Source organism: Tachypleus tridentatus, chromosome 1 (assembly GCF_004210375.1).
Source record: "Tachypleus tridentatus isolate NWPU-2018 chromosome 1, ASM421037v1, whole genome shotgun sequence".
Lineage (NCBI taxonomy): Eukaryota > Metazoa > Arthropoda > Merostomata > Xiphosura > Limulidae > Tachypleus > Tachypleus tridentatus.
Window position 1 is genome coordinate 173,217,629 of NC_134825.1, and position 20,276 is coordinate 173,237,904.

Sequence of the window (20,276 nt, forward strand, 5' to 3'; positions counted from 1 at the left end):
ATTACTTTTCAACGTTTTATTATATTTATTATCGTATGAAACTTTAATCCTTCAGCATAAGGTCTTCCAAAAGGCCCGGCATGGCCTGGTGGTTGAGGCGCTCGATTCGTAATCTTAGGGTTGCGGGCTCGAATCCCAGTCGCACGAAACATGTTCGCCCTTTCAGCCATGGGGGCATTATAATGTGACGGTCAATCCAACTATTCGTTGGTAAAAGAGTGACCTAAGAGTTGGCGATGGATGGTGATGACTAGCTGCGTTTTCTCTAGTTTTACCTTGCTAAATTAAGGACGGCTAGTGCAGACAGCCCTCGTGTAGCTTTGCGCGAAATTCAAAAACAAACAAACAATCTTCCAAAACACACGGATAAAAAATATGTATAAATATTTCTGTATTAATGTCGTAATTTCAGTTGGTACAATATTAAGAGCACTTTCCTGAGTCGAACTCCGTTTGAGATTAATAACAAAAACTGCATTATAGAAACACTACCACACATTATTCATCACCTAGCTTCTAAACAAGACGAGAAATTCGACTTACGTGAAGTTGTGTAATACTGTCAGGAATTGTAATACTACTCCCAGGTGAGGAAGTTTTAGCACTGTTCTCTAGAAGTTTACCAAAAGAATGGACAATTCCGGTGGAAAACAGAGTTTTCAAAATTTGCCAACAAAATTATGTCAGCTTATCCAATGAAATCCTTCAAAATAACCTAAAAATCTCCACCTGATTGGCTTTTTTGTTTCAAGCTCTCAAGATATTTTTATAGTATATTTTCACCTCATAAGTTATGGCTTTAATAATATTTTCCTCGAATCATAACATTTATTTTAGGCCATTATTATGCCAGACCTAGTTTATCTGCTTCCTTCTTCCAAGCAGCACTGATGAGCTGTAAACTCGGCGGAACTAGTCTGAAATAGCGAATCAAAGAGTAGATTAGGCCTATGAATCATCTGACGTTCACGTTTTGATGAGGAAAAGATGTCCAGAAATAAACCGTAATATTAGTTGTAGTGTTTCAGTCGGTTACTATAGCCTTTTGTATTTTAATTATTTAAAATATTTTTAGCGAAATATCTGAATTAAAAATCGTTTTTAAAATAAGGGCTCAATGATAATAAGACGTGTCAGAGTCGCTGCGCTTCTTTTTACTTTTGATACAACAAACACCAGTAGTTTAGCCCTGCAGCAGTGGCCTTATAACAGCCCTCAGTATGTAAACGCACTACGAGGTGTTTGGCTTTTCTGTCGTGGCCTATTTAACGTCATAATAACATGTTCAAGAGAGCTCGAGCAATGTTAGGAAGCTAAGTAAAAGTGAAGCTGAAAGAAATTATTCATTTAAATGTTTTAAACAGTTATTTTATAACAAAACGTGTTTCTAAAAGGCCTTTGAAATATTTTACTTAGATAATAATATTTGTTTCACTAAGTGAGTGGAAATGCGGTGGAAAGTGGAAGTTGCAGTGTGGATTTCTCTGATTTTGGGTGAATTACATATAGTCTTCGCACACGTGGCCTTAACGTTTCCTCCTGCTAGAAAGTACGATTTAGATTTCTTGGATAATGGGAGAACAAAGTCTCCTTGTGGCATGCCTAAAGGTAAGGAATATTTTAAGTATTGTATGGAGGGCCACCCTAAAAAAAAAGAATTTTTGAAAGATAAATAATTAATCATTTCGTGTTGTTTTTGTTTCTTTTCCGGTCGTTTATGTCAAAATTTTAATATTCAACTGAAAATACGTTTAGGCCTATAAAAACAAACGCCAAAAGTGAACATTGACAAGGCTTAGAAAATAAAACGAGAAATTAATAATGAAAAGTTTCGGATTTGAACGGTTTTTATATACGGAAGTAGGATGTGATCAGGTAATATTAGTTCTCATTGGACTTTCCTCGGGTTATGATTTGTAGTACGGCTTATGTATAGTGAAACCAACAGTATTTCGATAAGTTGAAAAAGACCGGCTTTTATCAAAATTGTATAGCTTTTTCTAACTTCATTGGGTTTAGAGAAAAAAAAACACATCAAACCTGCAGTAGCAGTAAAAACCCTAACGCACCAAACTTTAAATTATTAAAGAAAATACAGATTGTGCGACGTTAAAATTGTATCATTATACAATACCTAAGAAAGAAACAAGGTTTTTTTTATTAGACTTCACGCTCGCCAGCGTGACAACAACAAGTCTGCAGCTCGCAACTGGGTTTGATACTCCTGGTGGGCACAGAACAGATATCCAATTGCGAAGCTTTGCCCTTAACTACCAACAAATAAACAAAGAGACTCCACCCTTAATTGCATCTACTGGGTTACATAATCCAAGCACAATGATAAATTCTCCTTAGGTCAACTATTGCCGAAAACCACTATTAGGCATAGGAAGTTTATTGAAACTTTAACAGAACATCTAGTCTCAACGACTTGTCAACACCTTTCAGGCACTGATTCTACTGATTGTAGCGATGGTCAACTAGTATTTTCTTACTTCCCTTTTACTTTGTTTTTCTTTAAATAAATTGGAGTTGTCAGAGTTTAGTTCATTATTTTGGAAATGGGGTCGCAAATGTACAAATTGATTAATATCAGAACAATGGGCAGGCCTCTTTATAACTGTTTTTTTCTGACTACAATATTGATCTAGCAGGATAATATGTTATGTTTTTTTTTATCCTACTGGAACCAGTATGACCTCGTTTATTGGGTACTTTGTGACGAATAAGGGTACTATGTATCCATAATACCATCAATGATTTCAATACTCCCCCCTACTGTAGCAGCAGAACATCTCCAAATTCACCACCATGTTTTATAAAGATTTTGCTTACTCTCTTTAGGCCCTGGCATAGCCTGGTGGTTAAGACACTCGACTCGTAATATGAGGGTTGCGGGTCCGAATCCCCGTCACACCAAACACGCTTGCCATTTCAGCCTTGGGGGGCGTTATAATTCGACGGTCAATTCTACTAGTCGTTAGTAAAAGAGTAGCCCAAATGTTGGCGGTGGGTGGTGATGGCTAGTGGTCTTCCCTCTAGTCTTACACTGCAAAATTAGGCAAATAGCCTTCGTGTCGCTTTGCGCGAAATTCAAAAGCAAACAAACATAACGTTTTATCCGCGAATAACGTTCGAGTTTCCACAGACACACACACAAAACCAAACAGCCGGTCTTTGTTTTGTCGAATCCCAACTTTCTTGTCCTTAACGCTATTTAACGTCTTGTCCATGTTCACAGTAACTTGTTTCTGGTGTTGTCCACTTTCGTATGTTACAATAGTTCTACTACTGCTTCCAATTATTTATGTAACGTTCTAAGTTGATTCGATATTAAAATTCCTTAAATTACACTATCTACCAATATGGTAGGATTTCTTGAGTGAATATAATTTTTTTTCTAACTCTCGATTGTAGTATATAAACGCTGTGTAACGACACGTGAAACATGTATCAAAACCTATTGAAACAAAATATTTGGAACCTTTCCTTTCATAGCACAGATATCCATCGTGTAAAAAAACAAAACTAAAAATATTCGAAACAGTCCAGGTTTTGAACAATTTACTGCTGAGTGTTCGTCATGTAAATATTTTATTTGTTCTCTGATCATCACCCGTGTTGAAACTTGCAATCGCTTGTGGGTGATCATACTGTTTTACTGGCATTGATCGTGTTGAAATTAACTTAATAAAAGTTTGTTTAAAATAGTTGTCAAAAAATAAATCTGTGTTTATGAGAACACGCACTACTGAATATCGTTCAGTATGTGACGGGAAATTATGTCGTAGTATTATATATAAGTCGAATAATGTGCTGATTGTAATTTTAGTACAATATGCGGATATAACATTGGAAGCCATAAATTCCAGAAAACGATACGTGGATATTACAGTGGAAGACATAATTTTAATAATAATATGTGGATATAACACAGGAAGTCATAATTTCAAAACAGTGTGTGGATATAACAGGAAGCAATAAGTGGATACAACACAGAAAGTTATAAATTCAAAACAATGTGTGGATATAACAGGAAACCATAATTTCAAAGCAGTAAGTGGATATAACACAGGAAGTCATAATTTCAAAACAACGTGTGGATATAACAGGAAGCCATAAGTGGATATAACACAGGAAGTTATAATTTCAAAACAATGTGTGGATATAACAGGAAGCCATAAGTGGATACAACACAAGAAGTCATAATTTCAAAGCAATGTGTGGATATAACAGGAAGCCATAATTTCAAAGCAGTAAGTGGATATAACACAGGAAGTCGTAATTTCAAAACAATATATGGATATAACACAGGAAGTCATAATTTCAAAACAATGTGTGGATATAACAGGAAGTCATAAGTGGATACAACACAGGAAGTCATAATTTCAAAACAATGTGTGGCTATAACACAGGAAGAACAAGCATGCATAGTAACACTAGTTCTTATTCTTAGATTTGCAACGCATAAGTCAGGTGTTCGATTCCCTTCGGTGGGCTCAGCAGATAGCCCGATGTTGCTTTGCTATAAGGAAAACACATACATTACCATATACCAACATGCATGATGGGCTCAGCAGATAGCCCGATGTAGCTTTGCTGTAAGGAAAACACATACATCACTATATACCAACATGCATGATGATTACTGAAATTGAGCCTTTGTTAAGATTCCCCGAAATTCTCCCATTTAACGTTATATGCATTTCTAGGCCTTTAGTTATTATTGGACGTGTTTGAATGATTCTTACCAAAAACAGAAAATAATTCACATTTAACGTGTAGTTCAATAGTCAGATTCGTGTATTGTCCCCTTGTAGTGTTGTAAATTAATATAAAGACATTGTTGTCACGCTCAGTGAGGGACTAGAATGTGGGTCGATGTTGAATAAATTCATAATTTTACTTCTAGAAACGTGTTTAGTGAGTGACGAAGTTAAAACAGGTTCACGAGAATTCAAAGTGGAAAACTTAAAACTGTAGACATTTCATGATGAGTTTATCTACATAAAAACTGTAAATGTTTAATAACTCAGCCATAGAGTCTTAATACGCATCTGCTGCGAATGATGGTGTCCAGTGGTGTACGTGTTAGACTTTGGATCTGATATTCTGTTAACACACAAATTTCGGACTCGGAGTTTTGAGCCGTGGGTGCCTTACACAAGTGGCGATCATATCTGACTATTTTGTCTGAAAAGAGTAACCCAAGAGATGGCGGTGGGTGGTGTTGACTTGCTGCCTTCCCTCTAGTTTATCTTTAAAGTTAGAAACGTTTATCGCAAAAGTCCTTTTGTAGTTTAACATGAAATTCAACAAGCGTCACGTATATGACACAATAATAGTGTTCAATAACAGTGTTCAATAGTGTTCAAGGGATTTGATTATATATGTTTGAATAGTAACTTTATTTCAGCAGAATTGTTTACAATAAAAAGTCAGACGCCATCACACAAACCAAGTACCCTACATAATTCAATATTATCGCACAAACCAAGTACCCAACATAATTCAATAATTATCGCACAAACCAAGTACCCTACCCAATTCAGTATTATCACACAAACCAAATACCCTACATAATTCAATGTTATCACACAAACCAAGTACCCTACATAATTCAATATTATCGCACAACCAAGTACCCTACACAATTCAATATTATCACATAAACCAAGTACCCTACATAATTCAATATTATCACACAAATAAGTTCCAGTCACTAATACCACTAGGCCCAGCATGGCGCTCGGCTCGTAATCTGAGGGTCGTTGTTTCGAATCCCTGTCACACCTAACATACAGGCCTTTTCAGCAGTAGGGGACTTATAATGTGATGGTCAATTCCATTATACGTTGATAAAAAAGTATCTTAGATTTAGCTGTGGGTGGTGACGACTAGTTGCCCTTTCCCTCCAGGTCTTACACTGATAAACTAGTGACGCGCAGATAGCCTTTGTGTAGCTATACACGAAATTCAAAACAAACGAATGTCGCTAATCATTATGGAGCCTCTCAGACTATCAGTAGATAAAGTTGTATTTCTAGAAGTCCTGAGAAGACATTCGGATTTCTTTATATGCTAATAAATTAAACCCCACAGATTTTATGCTGAAACGAAGTTCAGTTTTAAACAGTATTATAACATTTATATTTTTAGACCTTTTGTTTTGGCTGACTGAAGGTATCCAACATGAAGTTTTGCTTTCCATACATACCTCCACGCTCTCCCGATAAAATTAGGGACGGTTAACACAGATAATTGTTGAGTGGCTTTGAACAAAACAAGCCAACCGTGTTTTTTAACCCTATCTTTGTGTACTTTACGGTCAGGTGATTTCTGTGGGAAGGTGATGCAGTTTTATGGAGAGCGTTCACATTTTGTTTTGGGGAAATTTGTTTCTTAGCAAAATGATAAGTAACAATCAGTTGCAATTGTTTTGAATATCCTGCATATCAGGATATAGTCTCCCCTTATCCCGTGTATCAGAGTATAGTCTCCCCTTATTCTTTATAGTTTCCCCTTATCTCGAGTATCAGGATATAGTCTCCCCTTATCCCGTTTATCAGAATATAATCTCTCCTTCTCCCGTGTATCAGGATACAGTCTCCCCATATCCCGTTTATTAGAATATAATCTCTCCTTCTCCCGTGTATCAGGATACAGTCTCCCCTTATCCCGTGTATCAGAGTATAGTCTCCCCTTATCCCGTTTATAAGAATATAACCTCCCCTTATCTCGTATATCAGGATATAGTCTCCCCTTATTCTTTGTCAGAATATAGTCTATCCTTATCCCGTTTATCAGAATATCGTCTCTCCTTCTCCCGTGTATCAAGATATAGTCTCCCATTAACCTGTTTATCAGAATATAGCCTCTCCTAACCCCGTCTATCAGAATATAGTCTCTCCTTATCCCGTGTATCAGGATATAGTTTCCTCTCTTAAGAAGAGTGGTAAAACATTTATCATTTTTCTAAAGTTTTAATCCTAAGTTTTCTGGGTCGTGTTAAATATAAACAGTAAATACGGTATAGATATATCCACACCACACGCCAGTAAATACGGTATAGATATATCCACACCACACGCCAGTAAATACAGTATAGATATATCCACACCACACACACTTCTGGCGACCATCGTGTTTTTTTTATTATTACCAAAATTTTTATTCTTTTGAACTTATTTTTTATTTAAATTTCGCTTAAAACTAAATAAGAGTAACTGTGCACAGCCGTTAATAATTTTTAACTGGCAGAGGGCGCTACTGTACCACAACACCTATCGCCAACTTCTTGGATGCTTTTGTCGGACTGATTTATAATGGATTTTGATTATCATTCTTTTTGTGCATCCAGGGCTTCAAAGTGCGGAACGTGTTTTTGTGACAACGGGCTGCGAATATTTTAAATTTTAGGTCATACGGCGTTTCAAAAGGTTTTTGTTTTTGTTTTGTTTTTCTAAATTTCGCGCAAAGCTACTCGAGGTCTATCTGCGCTAGTCGTCCCTAAAATAGCAGTGTAAGACGAGAGGGAAGGCAGCTAGTCATCACCACCCACCGCCAACTCTTGGGCTACTCTTTTACCAACGAATATGTGACTGATCTTCACATTATAACGCTCCTACGGCTAAAGGGCGAGCATATTTGGTGTGATTGGGATTCGAACCCGCGACCCTTAAATTACGAATCGAAAGAAAGAAACGTAACATTAGTATATTCTTGGCAAAGTCATTGTCTTGAGCTGACGTCATTTTGGAGATTAATACGTATATGTTAATATCGAATATGGTTTTACAGAAATGTTACTTCTCTTGAAATGACTGTATTGACGTAGGCTATTCTGATGATTAAAGAATATCCCAGACGTTGTCGTCCTAACAACTTGAAAATCAATCTACAATATTTATCATACTTAGTTTCTATTATTCACATATAAAATGAAGTTTACTTATCAAAGTACTTGTTACGTATCATTAATAAACAAAGGGGTGGTGGGCTGGTATTCGCCTGAATCTTAGCGGCTAGTGGCTACAAAAATATGTGATTCGCTTTGCGGTCGTTGTTATGTTATGAGTGCTGGTCAAGTTCCACTCACTATTTGAGCAGGTATGAGTTGTACAATAGTCGACGGTAGGTGGTGTTGATCACAGCTACCTTCTCTCTAGTCGAACAGGTCAGATGAAGTTCGTGATGACGAGAATTCCATTTGAAGTAAAAGTGTATTTCAAGACGGCTGAAGATGTCCAAAGAAGGTCGAAACGTTGTTCTCTGCTTTATTTTAATAAAAGGTGTGTAATACACATGCCAGCTGTTTTGAGATACAAGTTAGAAGAAAGGACTGTCATGCGCAGACGACCTTTTCATAGCTTTGCTCAAAATAATGAAGTAAAATAAATCAAAGAACATGCTAAAATTACTGAGCGCGACTTTGCGACAATGGACCTATGAATTCTCAGTTCAAGCAGGTTAACCACTCTTTATTTGAATTACTCTTACAGATTCTATTATTATTCGAATTATTTTTTTGAAAATAAAAGTAGACAAAGTGAAAAAAAGATTTTTTATTTAAAAAACGGTTACACGAGCAGGAATAATCTGTACCCTCGTTAACATTGACAAGTAAAGTATAAACATTTATGGTGTTTTTTGTTTGTTTTTTTTCTTTCGAACGTTTGCGCAAAACTACAGGAGGGCTATCAGCGCTAGCTCTAATTTTAAAGTGACAGACAAGATGAAAGGTAGCTAGTTAGTAGCATCCTCCTTCAACTTTTGGGCTACTTGCGTTTTTAATTTATTTTTTAAAAGAAACATGACACGAATCTTGGACCCTCAGATAAATAGTCCAGCGCCATCACGCTCATCTAATACAGCAGCCTAGATTCTCACAGATCTATTCAAATTTAAACTGAACACTTATAATCTAAAATATTTTAGTAAATGTTATTTTAAATTAAGTCTAACCTAACTTTATTTAATAAAAAATAAGACATTGTTTTTCTGTAAGTTGTTCCTTTATTTAATGAACTGAAAACAAACATCTTTGTTTCACACTCACCCGAAAGGCATACAGAAAACAGTGGCACAGCATAGAACGAAGCTAATTTCTGAGACATAACAGTTTCAGACTTGTTTTCAACTGTTCACGCAGAACGATTGTTGTGAAATTTTAAATTGACCCGATATAGGCGAGTTTAAATTACCACAGCTGTCCCGTTTCTGTAGCTCTGTCATGGTCAGATTAAAGTTTTAGACGACCTATTTGTTTACCAATGTTAGATCGCGTTTAAATTTAACAAGGTCTATTGTTTTATGTTTTTTTATTTTATGCAAAGCTACACACGAAAGCTATCTGCGTTAACTTTCTCTAATTTAGCAGTTTAATACTAGAGGAAAGGCAGCTAGTCATTACCACCCACCGCCAAATCTTGTGCTACTCTTTTACCAGCAAATAGTGGGATTGGCTGTTACACTGTAACACCTGCACGGCTGAAAGGGCGAGCATGTTGGGGGATTCGAACCCACGACCCTCAGATTACGAGTCGAGCACCCAAACCACAAGGTCTAATAGGCAGCTTTAGGTAGCTCATAACTTGTTATTCATAGAAGATTCAAGAAAATGGACAATTTTATGGTAAAACATTTGGTCCAGAAACCGTGGAACTTGTTTCGTTCTAGTTATCTTTGTTCCTTTCTAGCAACATAGCACACCGTGTAGAATAGGTTAAGGACAACAGTGACCTTCAGTGACCAAGTAGATGACATCTACAACCAGTAACGTGGTAATGCTCCTAATCATGGGTCAATCCTATAGTTCCTGTTGATACCAAACATTGGGTTCACAACAGCTCTAACATCCTATCCATATTGTTTATTTTCTTAACTTAAACTCAACCATTTAGTTGAGGTCATATACTTTACAATATTTATTATCATTATAGAGTGGAAGTGTCCCAGAATCCTGGAGCTATAGAGATAAACACACAATTTTTCTTAATTTCATTGGTATATTATACTATCAGGCTATTTTCTTTCCTGAAATATATACAAGTGACATTAAAAATGTTTGTTTACTTTCAAGAATATAATGCTAATTGTTCCTATGGTTCCAGACTTCTGGGACACTCTGTATGATACATTTTTCCGGAGAAAACGATGAACAAGTACGAAAGAGAAGTTTTTGGCGCCATGATGACAGGATTTATCGCAGAGTTTCTGTTTTTACTAATATGTGTGTTAGTCGTTACTTGGCATCTTGAGTTTAAGCGAATTTAAAGAAATATTAACTTAAGAATGACTTATTTCTAGGGAAAATTTGCCAACAGAGAAAGCTAGTTGCATGACAAAGGTATAGAGTACGTAAGAAATCGTCTCCTGGGCATACTAACAATGTTACAAAGGTTTATGACATCAGCCTGCCTACATCTGCAGGCTCAGATTGATCATCTAGCATCTTGTGAACCCAAGTTGGTAAATCAAACCATGACCTCTGAGAACCATCTTGACACAAGCGAAACAATGATAACTGAGAGTCGTCAAGGTGAAATAACAGCTGGCGAACTCAATAAACCATTTAAGTAGGCCTACAAGGTCTCCAAGAAGCCAGAGTAACAGAACTCGAGCTCTGCTCAAGATTGGAAGTGCCACTGGCAGACGATTTCCACCAGGAAGTGGTTTGTCTCTGGGAAGTGAGATGGTGGGCACCCACAGGTGAAGACATAAACCACTGTAGTAGTGAGCTGGTAGGTTTAGCTTGTGAGGAAACCTGAAGTCATGCAGTGTCAGGGGTCCCCGAGTTCATCTAACATCTCACATCTACAAAATTAGTAGAATCTGGTCAATCATTGGCCAAGAAGTTGAAAGGGAGTGACTTTGCCCAGAACTCAAGCCATTAGGAATGAGGCAAAGCAGATTTTACCCCCAATGTTTGAAGGAACAGCAAAAGCAGACCCAAATTTGTTCTTGAAGCATTTCAGAATGATAACTGTCTGTAATGGTTGGATTGGCATTTAGTTCAACATGTGATTCTTAGCCTTTTCAAATCTAGATGCCATCAAAGAGATAAGACATAATAAAGGACTGTAACACAGCCTTTGCCAAGTTATACTATAAATTTGATCCTGTGAAGCATAGGATTATCTATTAAACCAAATCCAAGGTTTTAGTGGCGACTGAAACTAATGTTTTGATCATTTATAAGAGTGATATGACAGACTGAGGAGACAACTTCATGGATAAGATTGTTAAGAAATTACTTGTTAACAAAGCCATTAAGCATCACCAAACTGTAAACAACGTGCTAATTTTAACAAAGTTTCTATTGTGACTTGCTATGAAATCATAACTTTGAGTGTATCACTGGAGAGGAAAATTCTATCCGCAACAGCTGTAGTAGCTACATATCAGGTCGAATGACCTACTCAGATATCTCCACCATGTTGAATTGTGGCCATAATTAGGGATAACCAGATATCCACACATCATAGAACTGAGATGCAAAAACCAATATTTGCTTTCAGTAAATGGATGGAATAGACATCAGGTACATCCATGAGTAAATGTCACAACCAGTGTCGATGATGCTGCAATCTGGACTTTGACTAGAATGGAAGGAGCATAGCATCTGCTTTGTTTATGGACTGGTGGGTACTGGAGAATAAACTGGCCATACTGAGTAACAAAGGTAGAAGGACAATCAGTTCTGCCAAATGACTTAGCAGACACTAGCCAAGTTACAATGCTGTTCTGTATTGTGCAGCGTAGTAGGTAAGATTATTGACACCACCTGATGACTCAACAGGTTCAGGACAACCAGCTACCACCAATGGACATCGTTGTTCAGGACAGCCAGCTACCACCAATGGACACCGTTGTCCAGGACAACCAGCTTCCACCAATAGACATTGTTGTTCAGGACAACCAGCTTCCACCAATGGACATCGTTGCAACTGCTTCAGAATCTTGAAGGAGCCCAAGTAAGGTGTGCAAAGAATAGTTCTGGATATTACTGGCTCAAACACTTCAAGAAACGGGTTGAGGCTTATCCATTGATTAACTTACAACACACTTAACGTTACGTGTTGGGAAGTAATTGACATGGTAGTTCAGATCCATGGAAGAAAATCTACGTAGATCAGGTAACTACTTTATTCACCCACAAGATAAGCAAGATGAAGATTAGCTACACGTTGTATAATGATTGTACTTTATACCTTAGGCATTTCTGCATAATATTTTTTTCCATGCACTATAGCTGGCTTTGTGCTTCAGATATTCAAAAACTGGACACTTTCAGAATATTCAATTTGTATAATCAGAAATATTTTATCATAATCAAACAAAACATTGGAACTTTCATGAATTTTATTTTCGCTAATAGTTTCACTATGCGTACTTACATTTGAACCTGACAACTAAAATGCTGCTGGGGTAACATTTACAAGATGTAGGACAAATTACTTTTCTGCAAGTGTGAACAACGTTCTTTGGTACTCATATCTATTTCTAGTAAACCCATTACCTGTTGAATGTTTCGGTGTGAAAGCTGGAATATTCTTATATCAGCATTAACGAAATCAACATATCAATACTTATTCTAACTATTTCCTAAATAGAGTTGTATACGGTAGGTATGGCTTTATTGTCGAGAACAGTCACCAGTTATGGACATTTGACAAGCTGAATGTCACTCCTTTTATGTTAGTATGCATCACAGAAAAGTAATATAGGTAAGATCAGTGAAATAACATCTATTCCAGTAAAGAGTTAACCAATTCACCTTCCATCCATTACTAACGTCTCTGTCACACACACTTGAGGACGGGAGTATGCTTTGCCTCTGTATCAAAAGTTTGTATAGCTTACCTATGGATCTCTCCCTGATGGACTCACAGCCCTTAGTGGACAGGAGAATCATTAGGCAAACTGATTCCAGAAGACCTACGCTTTGCTGAGCTTTGACTCAACCTGTGGAGTTGCTCAGTAATGTGATGATGACTGTATCTCATCTACATGCCCTAAAAACTCCAAGGTTTATCAATGATCTATGATCATCTTGTTAGTTTTCTCTAATCCCAGGGAGAGCCTATACTCCTTGAAAGATAAGGGCGAAGTACGAGGACTCGCTGTTTTGGGTCAGCTCATATTTCTGACTTTCACCAGCCTTTCATGGAGAGGCTCCATGTTACTCAACCAATCATAAGTGGCATCCTCTGGCAATGCTTACCATATCTGAGGAAACAGTTCATGTTGGTAAAGCCTGTCTGCCAATGACATTTCATGTCCCTTTCTCCCGTTGATGGAAAGCCACGCCAACACTCCTTGGTCATTCAACTTCTACACTGTCTAGTGTTAGAGACGAAAAATAGTGCTTCAAGTGACATCTATTCTCTGTCTCGAGCTCAAAATAGTAGAGGATGGCTGTGAAGGACCTTCACAATATCATAAAGTTTTGGGATCTAGGAGAGGAATTTTCACTAATGTAGTCACTCTTCTGCAAGCCACTCTGCCTTAGCCTGGACTCATTTCTCTACAGAAAGATGAGTGATCTGGACTAGTCCTACATATGTTCAGACTAGTATACGTTACTAAAGCATTGAAAATCTGGTCGTTCACTAACTAAGAGAGAACACAGACCTCTACAACAACTATGTTCTTTGATCACAACACTAAAATTTCACCTCTTTTAAATACTACTCTGTCAGGTGTCACATCTCAGAAATGTCTTTCAGAGTGCCAGGGCTTACTAATTAAAGATTATAAGTTAAAGTATATGTGTGTCTGCTTATCTTTTTTGATATTTAACTGAATTCTTTAGAAAGAAAGATACACACACGAATTATCTTTAGAGTAGCAGAAACACAATGACAGATAAAACAATGAACCAAAGGCAAAAATGTTGTGATTGTGTTGGACTGGAAGTGAAACTTGAGGAGCTCTCTTTTATTAGTGCAGTGTGTGTACCATTGTGAGGTGTGTTATAACTAAATTAAGCTACGTAATGAAAATAAATTCAAAGTTAAAACATTATTTTAAAATAAGAAGTGCTAAGATTTAAACAACACTAAAACTTCATTAAATCTTGCAAAAAGCTCTAATATAAAATTAAGTCAAATAATTTACCAAAAATTCTCAGTCTACTAAATATTCTGAATACTAGTGGAAGCCATAGTGTAGATAATTTAAAGATTATAAGAGACTATATCTCAAATGGAAGTTTTTGAGGCAAAATTATCCAATGGTTGTCTTTCTCTTGCTACTCTGGTGGATATGCCCCCGGTGCTGGGACCCTATCCAATTTGCTGATAAAAAAGACAGTTTTTAATTCCTGGACATCATTAATTATTTTCCTGTAAGAAACACGGTTAACTGCCAATAATAGACGAGGTTTTGGACAGAGTTATTAAAGACAAAACTTAAAATGCATTTACTTGAACGATTTTTCATGTCTAAACTGAACTAAAAAAGTAGAGATTAAAAACAAACTATTAACTAAATGAGTAGAACTACAAAGCGTCATTATGCATTACATTATGAATAATTTGTGATGAAATAAGTTATCTATATAGATCCGAACTAAATATTAAACTGTTAAACAATGTAGCTACTTATAATCGATATTGCTAGGAGTTTGTAAAAATGGAAAATATATGATTAAAATACAATGAAGTTAGTCTTAAATCCATATACTAAACTATCAATGCAAAATAACCCACACAATAAAAAGTAACTAAATATAATTATAAAAATAAATATTATATATATTAACATTTCAGCTAACACTGTTCATGAACTAATGTTAAAAAATAATGGAATATAACCATTTATAATACCCATAATAGTTCTTGGCTTCATATACTATCACTTGTTCCCAGTTTTTAATAGCGAGAGTGAGGACTAGCGGTAATATTACAGCCTGGTGGCAGAATAATTACTTACCTTGTTCTAGATAGTGATACAGACCTTCTTTATTATTGACAGTGAAATATGACCTTCGTTGCTTTTGGTTAAGGTATAACATTATCCGTTCTTTATGAAGAATGCTAAATGTCAGGTTATTTCCTGTTTTTACGTTAACATTTAGCAACATGATAATGGGGTTTGAACTGTGAGTGGTTTACACAGGCAATATTGCTTGGCCTGAAATTGTGGTACCGATAACTTGTTTCTATTGGGCAGTGTTATAACCTGAAGTATTGTAATGCGTTCTATAAAAAAATGTTTTTTTTTCTTTTCTTTTCAGGTGACATTTTTACATCATTACCTGCAGGTGCATCCATAAACGTGTCATGGCACCTCGCCTATCCTCACAAGGTAATGGCTTCTGTGTAAAATTCTAATATTGGTCATTTGATATTGTCCTAAATCTTATCGTATTCTTGTTACAACTTCATATAAATAGTATTCTATATCTTAAATCATTTATATTCTACACGCATTCACGATAACAGTCCTGGGATTCTGGTTTATTCTCTTTCTACAAAGTAAATTGCTATTTGGGATTATCAAATAGTCCAGAAATACCACATTTCAAGGAACATGAAAGAACTTCTTTGACTGTAATAAACTTGACATAAATTAATGTCAGCCTTTTCAAGTAGAGTATCATGGGCGATTTTACGAATAAAGTAATTGCAATGTAGATGTAAGGAGTGATAGGTTTAGGACCATGGTATAAAGTCACGACGAAAGAAGCCTTATTAATGGTATTAGTTCCAAGAGTTTTCAAAGTTAACGATTTCATTATATTTATCAAGTAGAAGGTTTCACATCCTCTGTCTTCCATCATACTCTGACTGGCCATTTTATTCGGATTCAAGTCCAATCCCAATATTTAATTGAACCATTTTTCGTCGTGCCACGATACCAGTCTGGACTAGACGTGAAGTATTAGGTTGAACTGTCTTTCGTCGTGCCATGATACCATCCTGGACTAGAAGTGGAGTACTAGGTTGAACCATCTTTTGTTGTGCCATGATACCATCCTGGACTAGAAGTGGAGTATTAGGTTGAACTGTCTTTCGTCGTGCCATGATACCAGCCTGGACTAGAAGTGGAGTACTAGGTTGAACTGTCTTTTGTTGTGCCATGATACCAGCCTGGACTAGAAGTGGAGTACTAGGTTGAACCATCTTTTGTTGTGCCAGTCTAGACGTGACATGGAGTAAGTTCCATCAAATGTTTTGTTTGTGTCGAGTTCATAAGATTACAGCTCATCAGATCGCATCATTTACTCCTGATCATTCATTGCTCACATTTTGCAGTCCAAGCATCACTGAATTAGTGGTTTTCGGTTTGTTTCTGAGGTACGTGATTTTTGAACTGATTGTGGGATGATATATGAAAGTTTTTATAATGTATCAAGTCATCTCATAAATTATGTCCGAAAATTGAATACAGAAAGTGCATCATTATTTCTGTCTTTGTAAAAAACGCTAATGACTAAAATATGTAGTAGGACATGCATAGAAATGTTCAGACAAATAAAAGAAACTAACCCAACTCCACTTTTTCATATCATTAATCAAATAAACCCTTATGAAGATGGATGTGTCTGAGGAGCACATTCGTCATATAATGTTTTGAGTTTAAAAAGGTAATAGTGCAGCAGAAACTACACGGAACATTCAAGTTGTTTATGGTGCGAAGTCTCTCAATGAAAGAAAATGTAGAAGGTGGTTTTAGAAGTTCAGATCACGTGACTACAGCTTAATGATGCGCCACGTTCAGGTTGCACTGTTGAGTTTAATGATGACCTGCTGCTGACTGCACTTGATGAAAATTGTGCTGTAACAGTTGAAGAACTAGAACAGAAGCTTAATTCAACCCATTCAACAGTTCACCGTCATCTGCAACAGCTTGGAAAGGTGACAAAACTTGGAAAATGGTTCCCCTATGATTTGACAGAAGCGAACTTTAGAGCAAGAGTGGACATTTGCACTTCTCCGCACTCTCGTGAACGTAACTCATCTTTGTTGGACAAGTTAGTGACTGGAGATGAAAAATAGATATATTATAAAAATGTTAATCGCCGCAGACAATGGTCTCGGTGCTGCTAAACTGGTTAAAGCACAGCCCAAAATGGACCTCCACCCTAGGAATGTCTTGTTAAGTGTTTGGTGGGATATTGCTGGTGTGATCCACTCTGAGTTTCTGCCACTCAATGTAACGATTACATCAGATTTTTGTTGTCAACAGTTAGAGCGCTTGAATGTTGAATTGAAAGTAAAGAGGCCTACTTTGATCAATCGTAAAGTTGTTGTGTTACACCAGAATAATGCACGGCCCCATACAACAAGGATCACATCTGCAAAGATTGAAGAGCTAGACTGGGAAAAACTTCCACATCCTCCTTATTCTCCAGACCTTGTCCCATCTGATTATCATCTATTCCGAAGTTTGCAGAACTATCTTGATGTAAAACAGCTTGGAAACATAAAGATGTCAAAACTACCCTACCTACATTCTTTTCCTCCAAACCCCAATAATTTTATATAAGTGGCATTCAGAAGCTTGTGAATTGTTGGTAGGAGGTAATTATTAATAATGGAACATACATTATTGATTAAATAACATTAATACCGTTTGCAATTGTTTCTCTTTGTCTGAATCTAAAATCGGACATTACTTAAGGGGTGACCTGATAATTGGTATTCCGCAGTTGAAAAAGGATGAAATGTAACCATCGTTGAAAGAACTGACCAATCTGAAAACAGTCAGTGTGTCGTCTGTTTATGATCAGTCTTATTTTCTTTTGTTTATTCATGAGTTTTTAGTTTACAGAATTTATTAACGTTTCTCTGTTGGTAAGTTTTAGTGACGATTTCTGTGTACAGCTGGTCTAAGAAACGGTATTAATTTTCGACTTTTCTCTAAACGGTCATCATTTATCACACCCTTTAAAACTAACTTGTGATATAACCCAGATATGATTAATATATACACGTGTGTGTTATATATTAATCATAATCACTTGTTATATCAAATGATTAGTCCATTTTGTAACACCTATATTGAAAGCTTAATTTCACGAAATATGTGTAGAGGAAGCAGTCCCAATAAAGCAGCCAATCATCGTATGAAAATACACACTTGTACGTCTCATTGCATCCAGTTCGAAACAAAAAAATGTAAATATAATGAAATATCTCATGGAATATAAACAGAATTCTTTCATCTTACTTTTGTTGTAATTAGATAACTAATCGTTTATCGTTTTTTCTTAATTAAAATTGTTATTGTTCAAATACAAAATTCGTGCCCTCCAGAGGTACAGTGTTATGTCTGCGGACTTATACCGCTAGAAACTGGGTTTCGATACACGTGGTGGGAAGAGTACAGAAGTCCCTTTGTGTAACTTTGTGCTTACTATCAAACAGTAACAACAACAAAATTCATAATTTTTGTTAAGCAAATTGCGAGGGGTTAGGAGATTCAGGATACAGAGTAGTCGGAAATCTAGTTTTTATTAAACATTAAATCATTACCATCAAAATTATTTATAGATTAAATACACGAATTATTGTAGATGTTGTAGATATATCACAACAAATTAAGAATTAGAATGAAACTTACAGTTTACTGAAGTTAACCAATATCGTTAGCTCTTCATAAAACTGTTGGTAACTTACGTGAATTAATGAACTAAATAGAATGTTGGTTTTCTGAAATGCTGACAACATATTTGTAGAATGTTAAAATATTCTTAAATTTTAAATTTGTATATTTTGTCCAAAATAGAAAGTTTAAAAGAGTTATGTAGTTTAATTTTATAAACACGTCTGTCTGTTCATCTACCACTCTAGTGACGTTACGTTTAATGTATTATCAGTCATATGACAGATGTGTTCGCAGGTGAACCGGGTTCGTATTACTTATTATGAACGTGAAGTATTGACATGTTTATTCCTTTAGTTATAGAATTATTTTCGTTTTCTTTCTATTATTGTATAATTTAATCAAGAAGCTCTTCTTGTCAAAGTTATTACATAGTTTTCGTGTCATGATATGTGGAGTTGTGACTTTACGGGTGTTGCGTGTTTCCCATATGACACCCCAATTCTTGACGTTACAAGGGCGCCCACAAGAATATGAATTTAAAAATAATTTCCATGAGATATTACTAGGTTCTTGAACAACCTAACAACCCACACAATTTACTCCTAAACAAAGGGGGGGGGTAGAATAACCAGTGTTCTGATTGGCATGACCAGTTTGTCCTAGATTAAGATTCAAGGTAAGCTGTTAGCCGGCGTATTGTTTTCACCAGCGGGCAAGGCGAGGTTTTCCTATAGACGTCCGGGTTTATTAAAAAAATCTTTTACAGGAACTATACCCGTGACTGGCACGTTGTGTGAAAGAAATATGACAATTGTGCCTTTTTTTCTTTCCAGTGTAAGTGACGTAACTGAAACTAGTCAGAACGAGATGGTTGTACAGAAGCATTGTTTAGTTATTTCTAGCATGAAATGAACACTACAAGTTGCAGAGATGCCAACCATTACGATTTTGGTGTATACATTACGACCATATGCTCATTCAGACAAATATTACGACTTGTTGCAGCTCCCAAATTATTATATAGGCCTATACAATAAAGTGATAAATTATTCCCCCAGGGCTTGAAAGGAGTGAAATAAAATTTCTAGTGAGATACAAATAAATTTTGATGATAAATAAAAGACATAGACCAAATGGCTACTTGCGATAATCATGTTTGTGCTTGAAATTAAAAAAAAAAAAAAAATATTTGTACCTCCGACGTCTACCAATATTTTGAGTGTGGTGCTTCTCCATACTGGGTACGTGGGGGTATCCATGGTTACGTCATCAGTGCTTGTTAGCCAATCAGCGCTCGCGTAGATGGGTATTTCTCGTTTTCTGAGCGGCATAGAAACACCAATGCGATCGTTCACGAGATGGAAAAAAGAGGCCTCGTTCACCAGATTGTCTTGTTTCTGGAAAATCTAAAAGGACTAAAACTGTGAATCAAAAATTTAGGAAAGAGTATAGTGCAAAATATCTGGTCATTGCATCACAAGTCAGTGACAGTCATGCGTTTTGTACAGTTTGTCACATCGATTTTTCTGTGGCACATGGAGGGATAAACGATTGTTCCAGACATACAAAATCAGCATCTCACCAACAAAAGGGTGAAGCGAAGACAAAAACGATGTAGATAACGACATTTATGAGTAAGAATTCAAAATATGAAAAAGTATTTCAAAAGAAATTTTTAAATTTATTTATTAAATACACAAAACACAGTCATAAATGAG

General features: G+C 36.2%; 2 protein-coding genes across 2 annotated transcripts in view; one reads left to right on the forward strand and one right to left on the reverse strand.

Annotated features, from left to right (window-relative positions):
* Window positions 1-20,276, reverse strand: part of LOC143230408 (FGGY carbohydrate kinase domain-containing protein-like) — a 297,176-nt gene that overhangs the window by 245,908 nt on the left and 30,992 nt on the right. The gene's annotated exons all lie outside the window — the stretch shown is intronic.
* Window positions 1,095-20,276, forward strand: part of LOC143230387 (uncharacterized) — a 73,696-nt gene continuing 54,514 nt past the window's right edge. Inside the window, exons 1-2 of the mRNA XM_076463889.1 lie at window positions 1,095-1,608; window positions 15,242-15,312. Of these exons, the coding sequence (XP_076320004.1) occupies window positions 1,449-1,608; window positions 15,242-15,312 (231 nt within the window). The 5' untranslated portion in view covers window positions 1,095-1,448. The remainder of the gene's footprint in view (window positions 1,609-15,241; window positions 15,313-20,276) is intronic.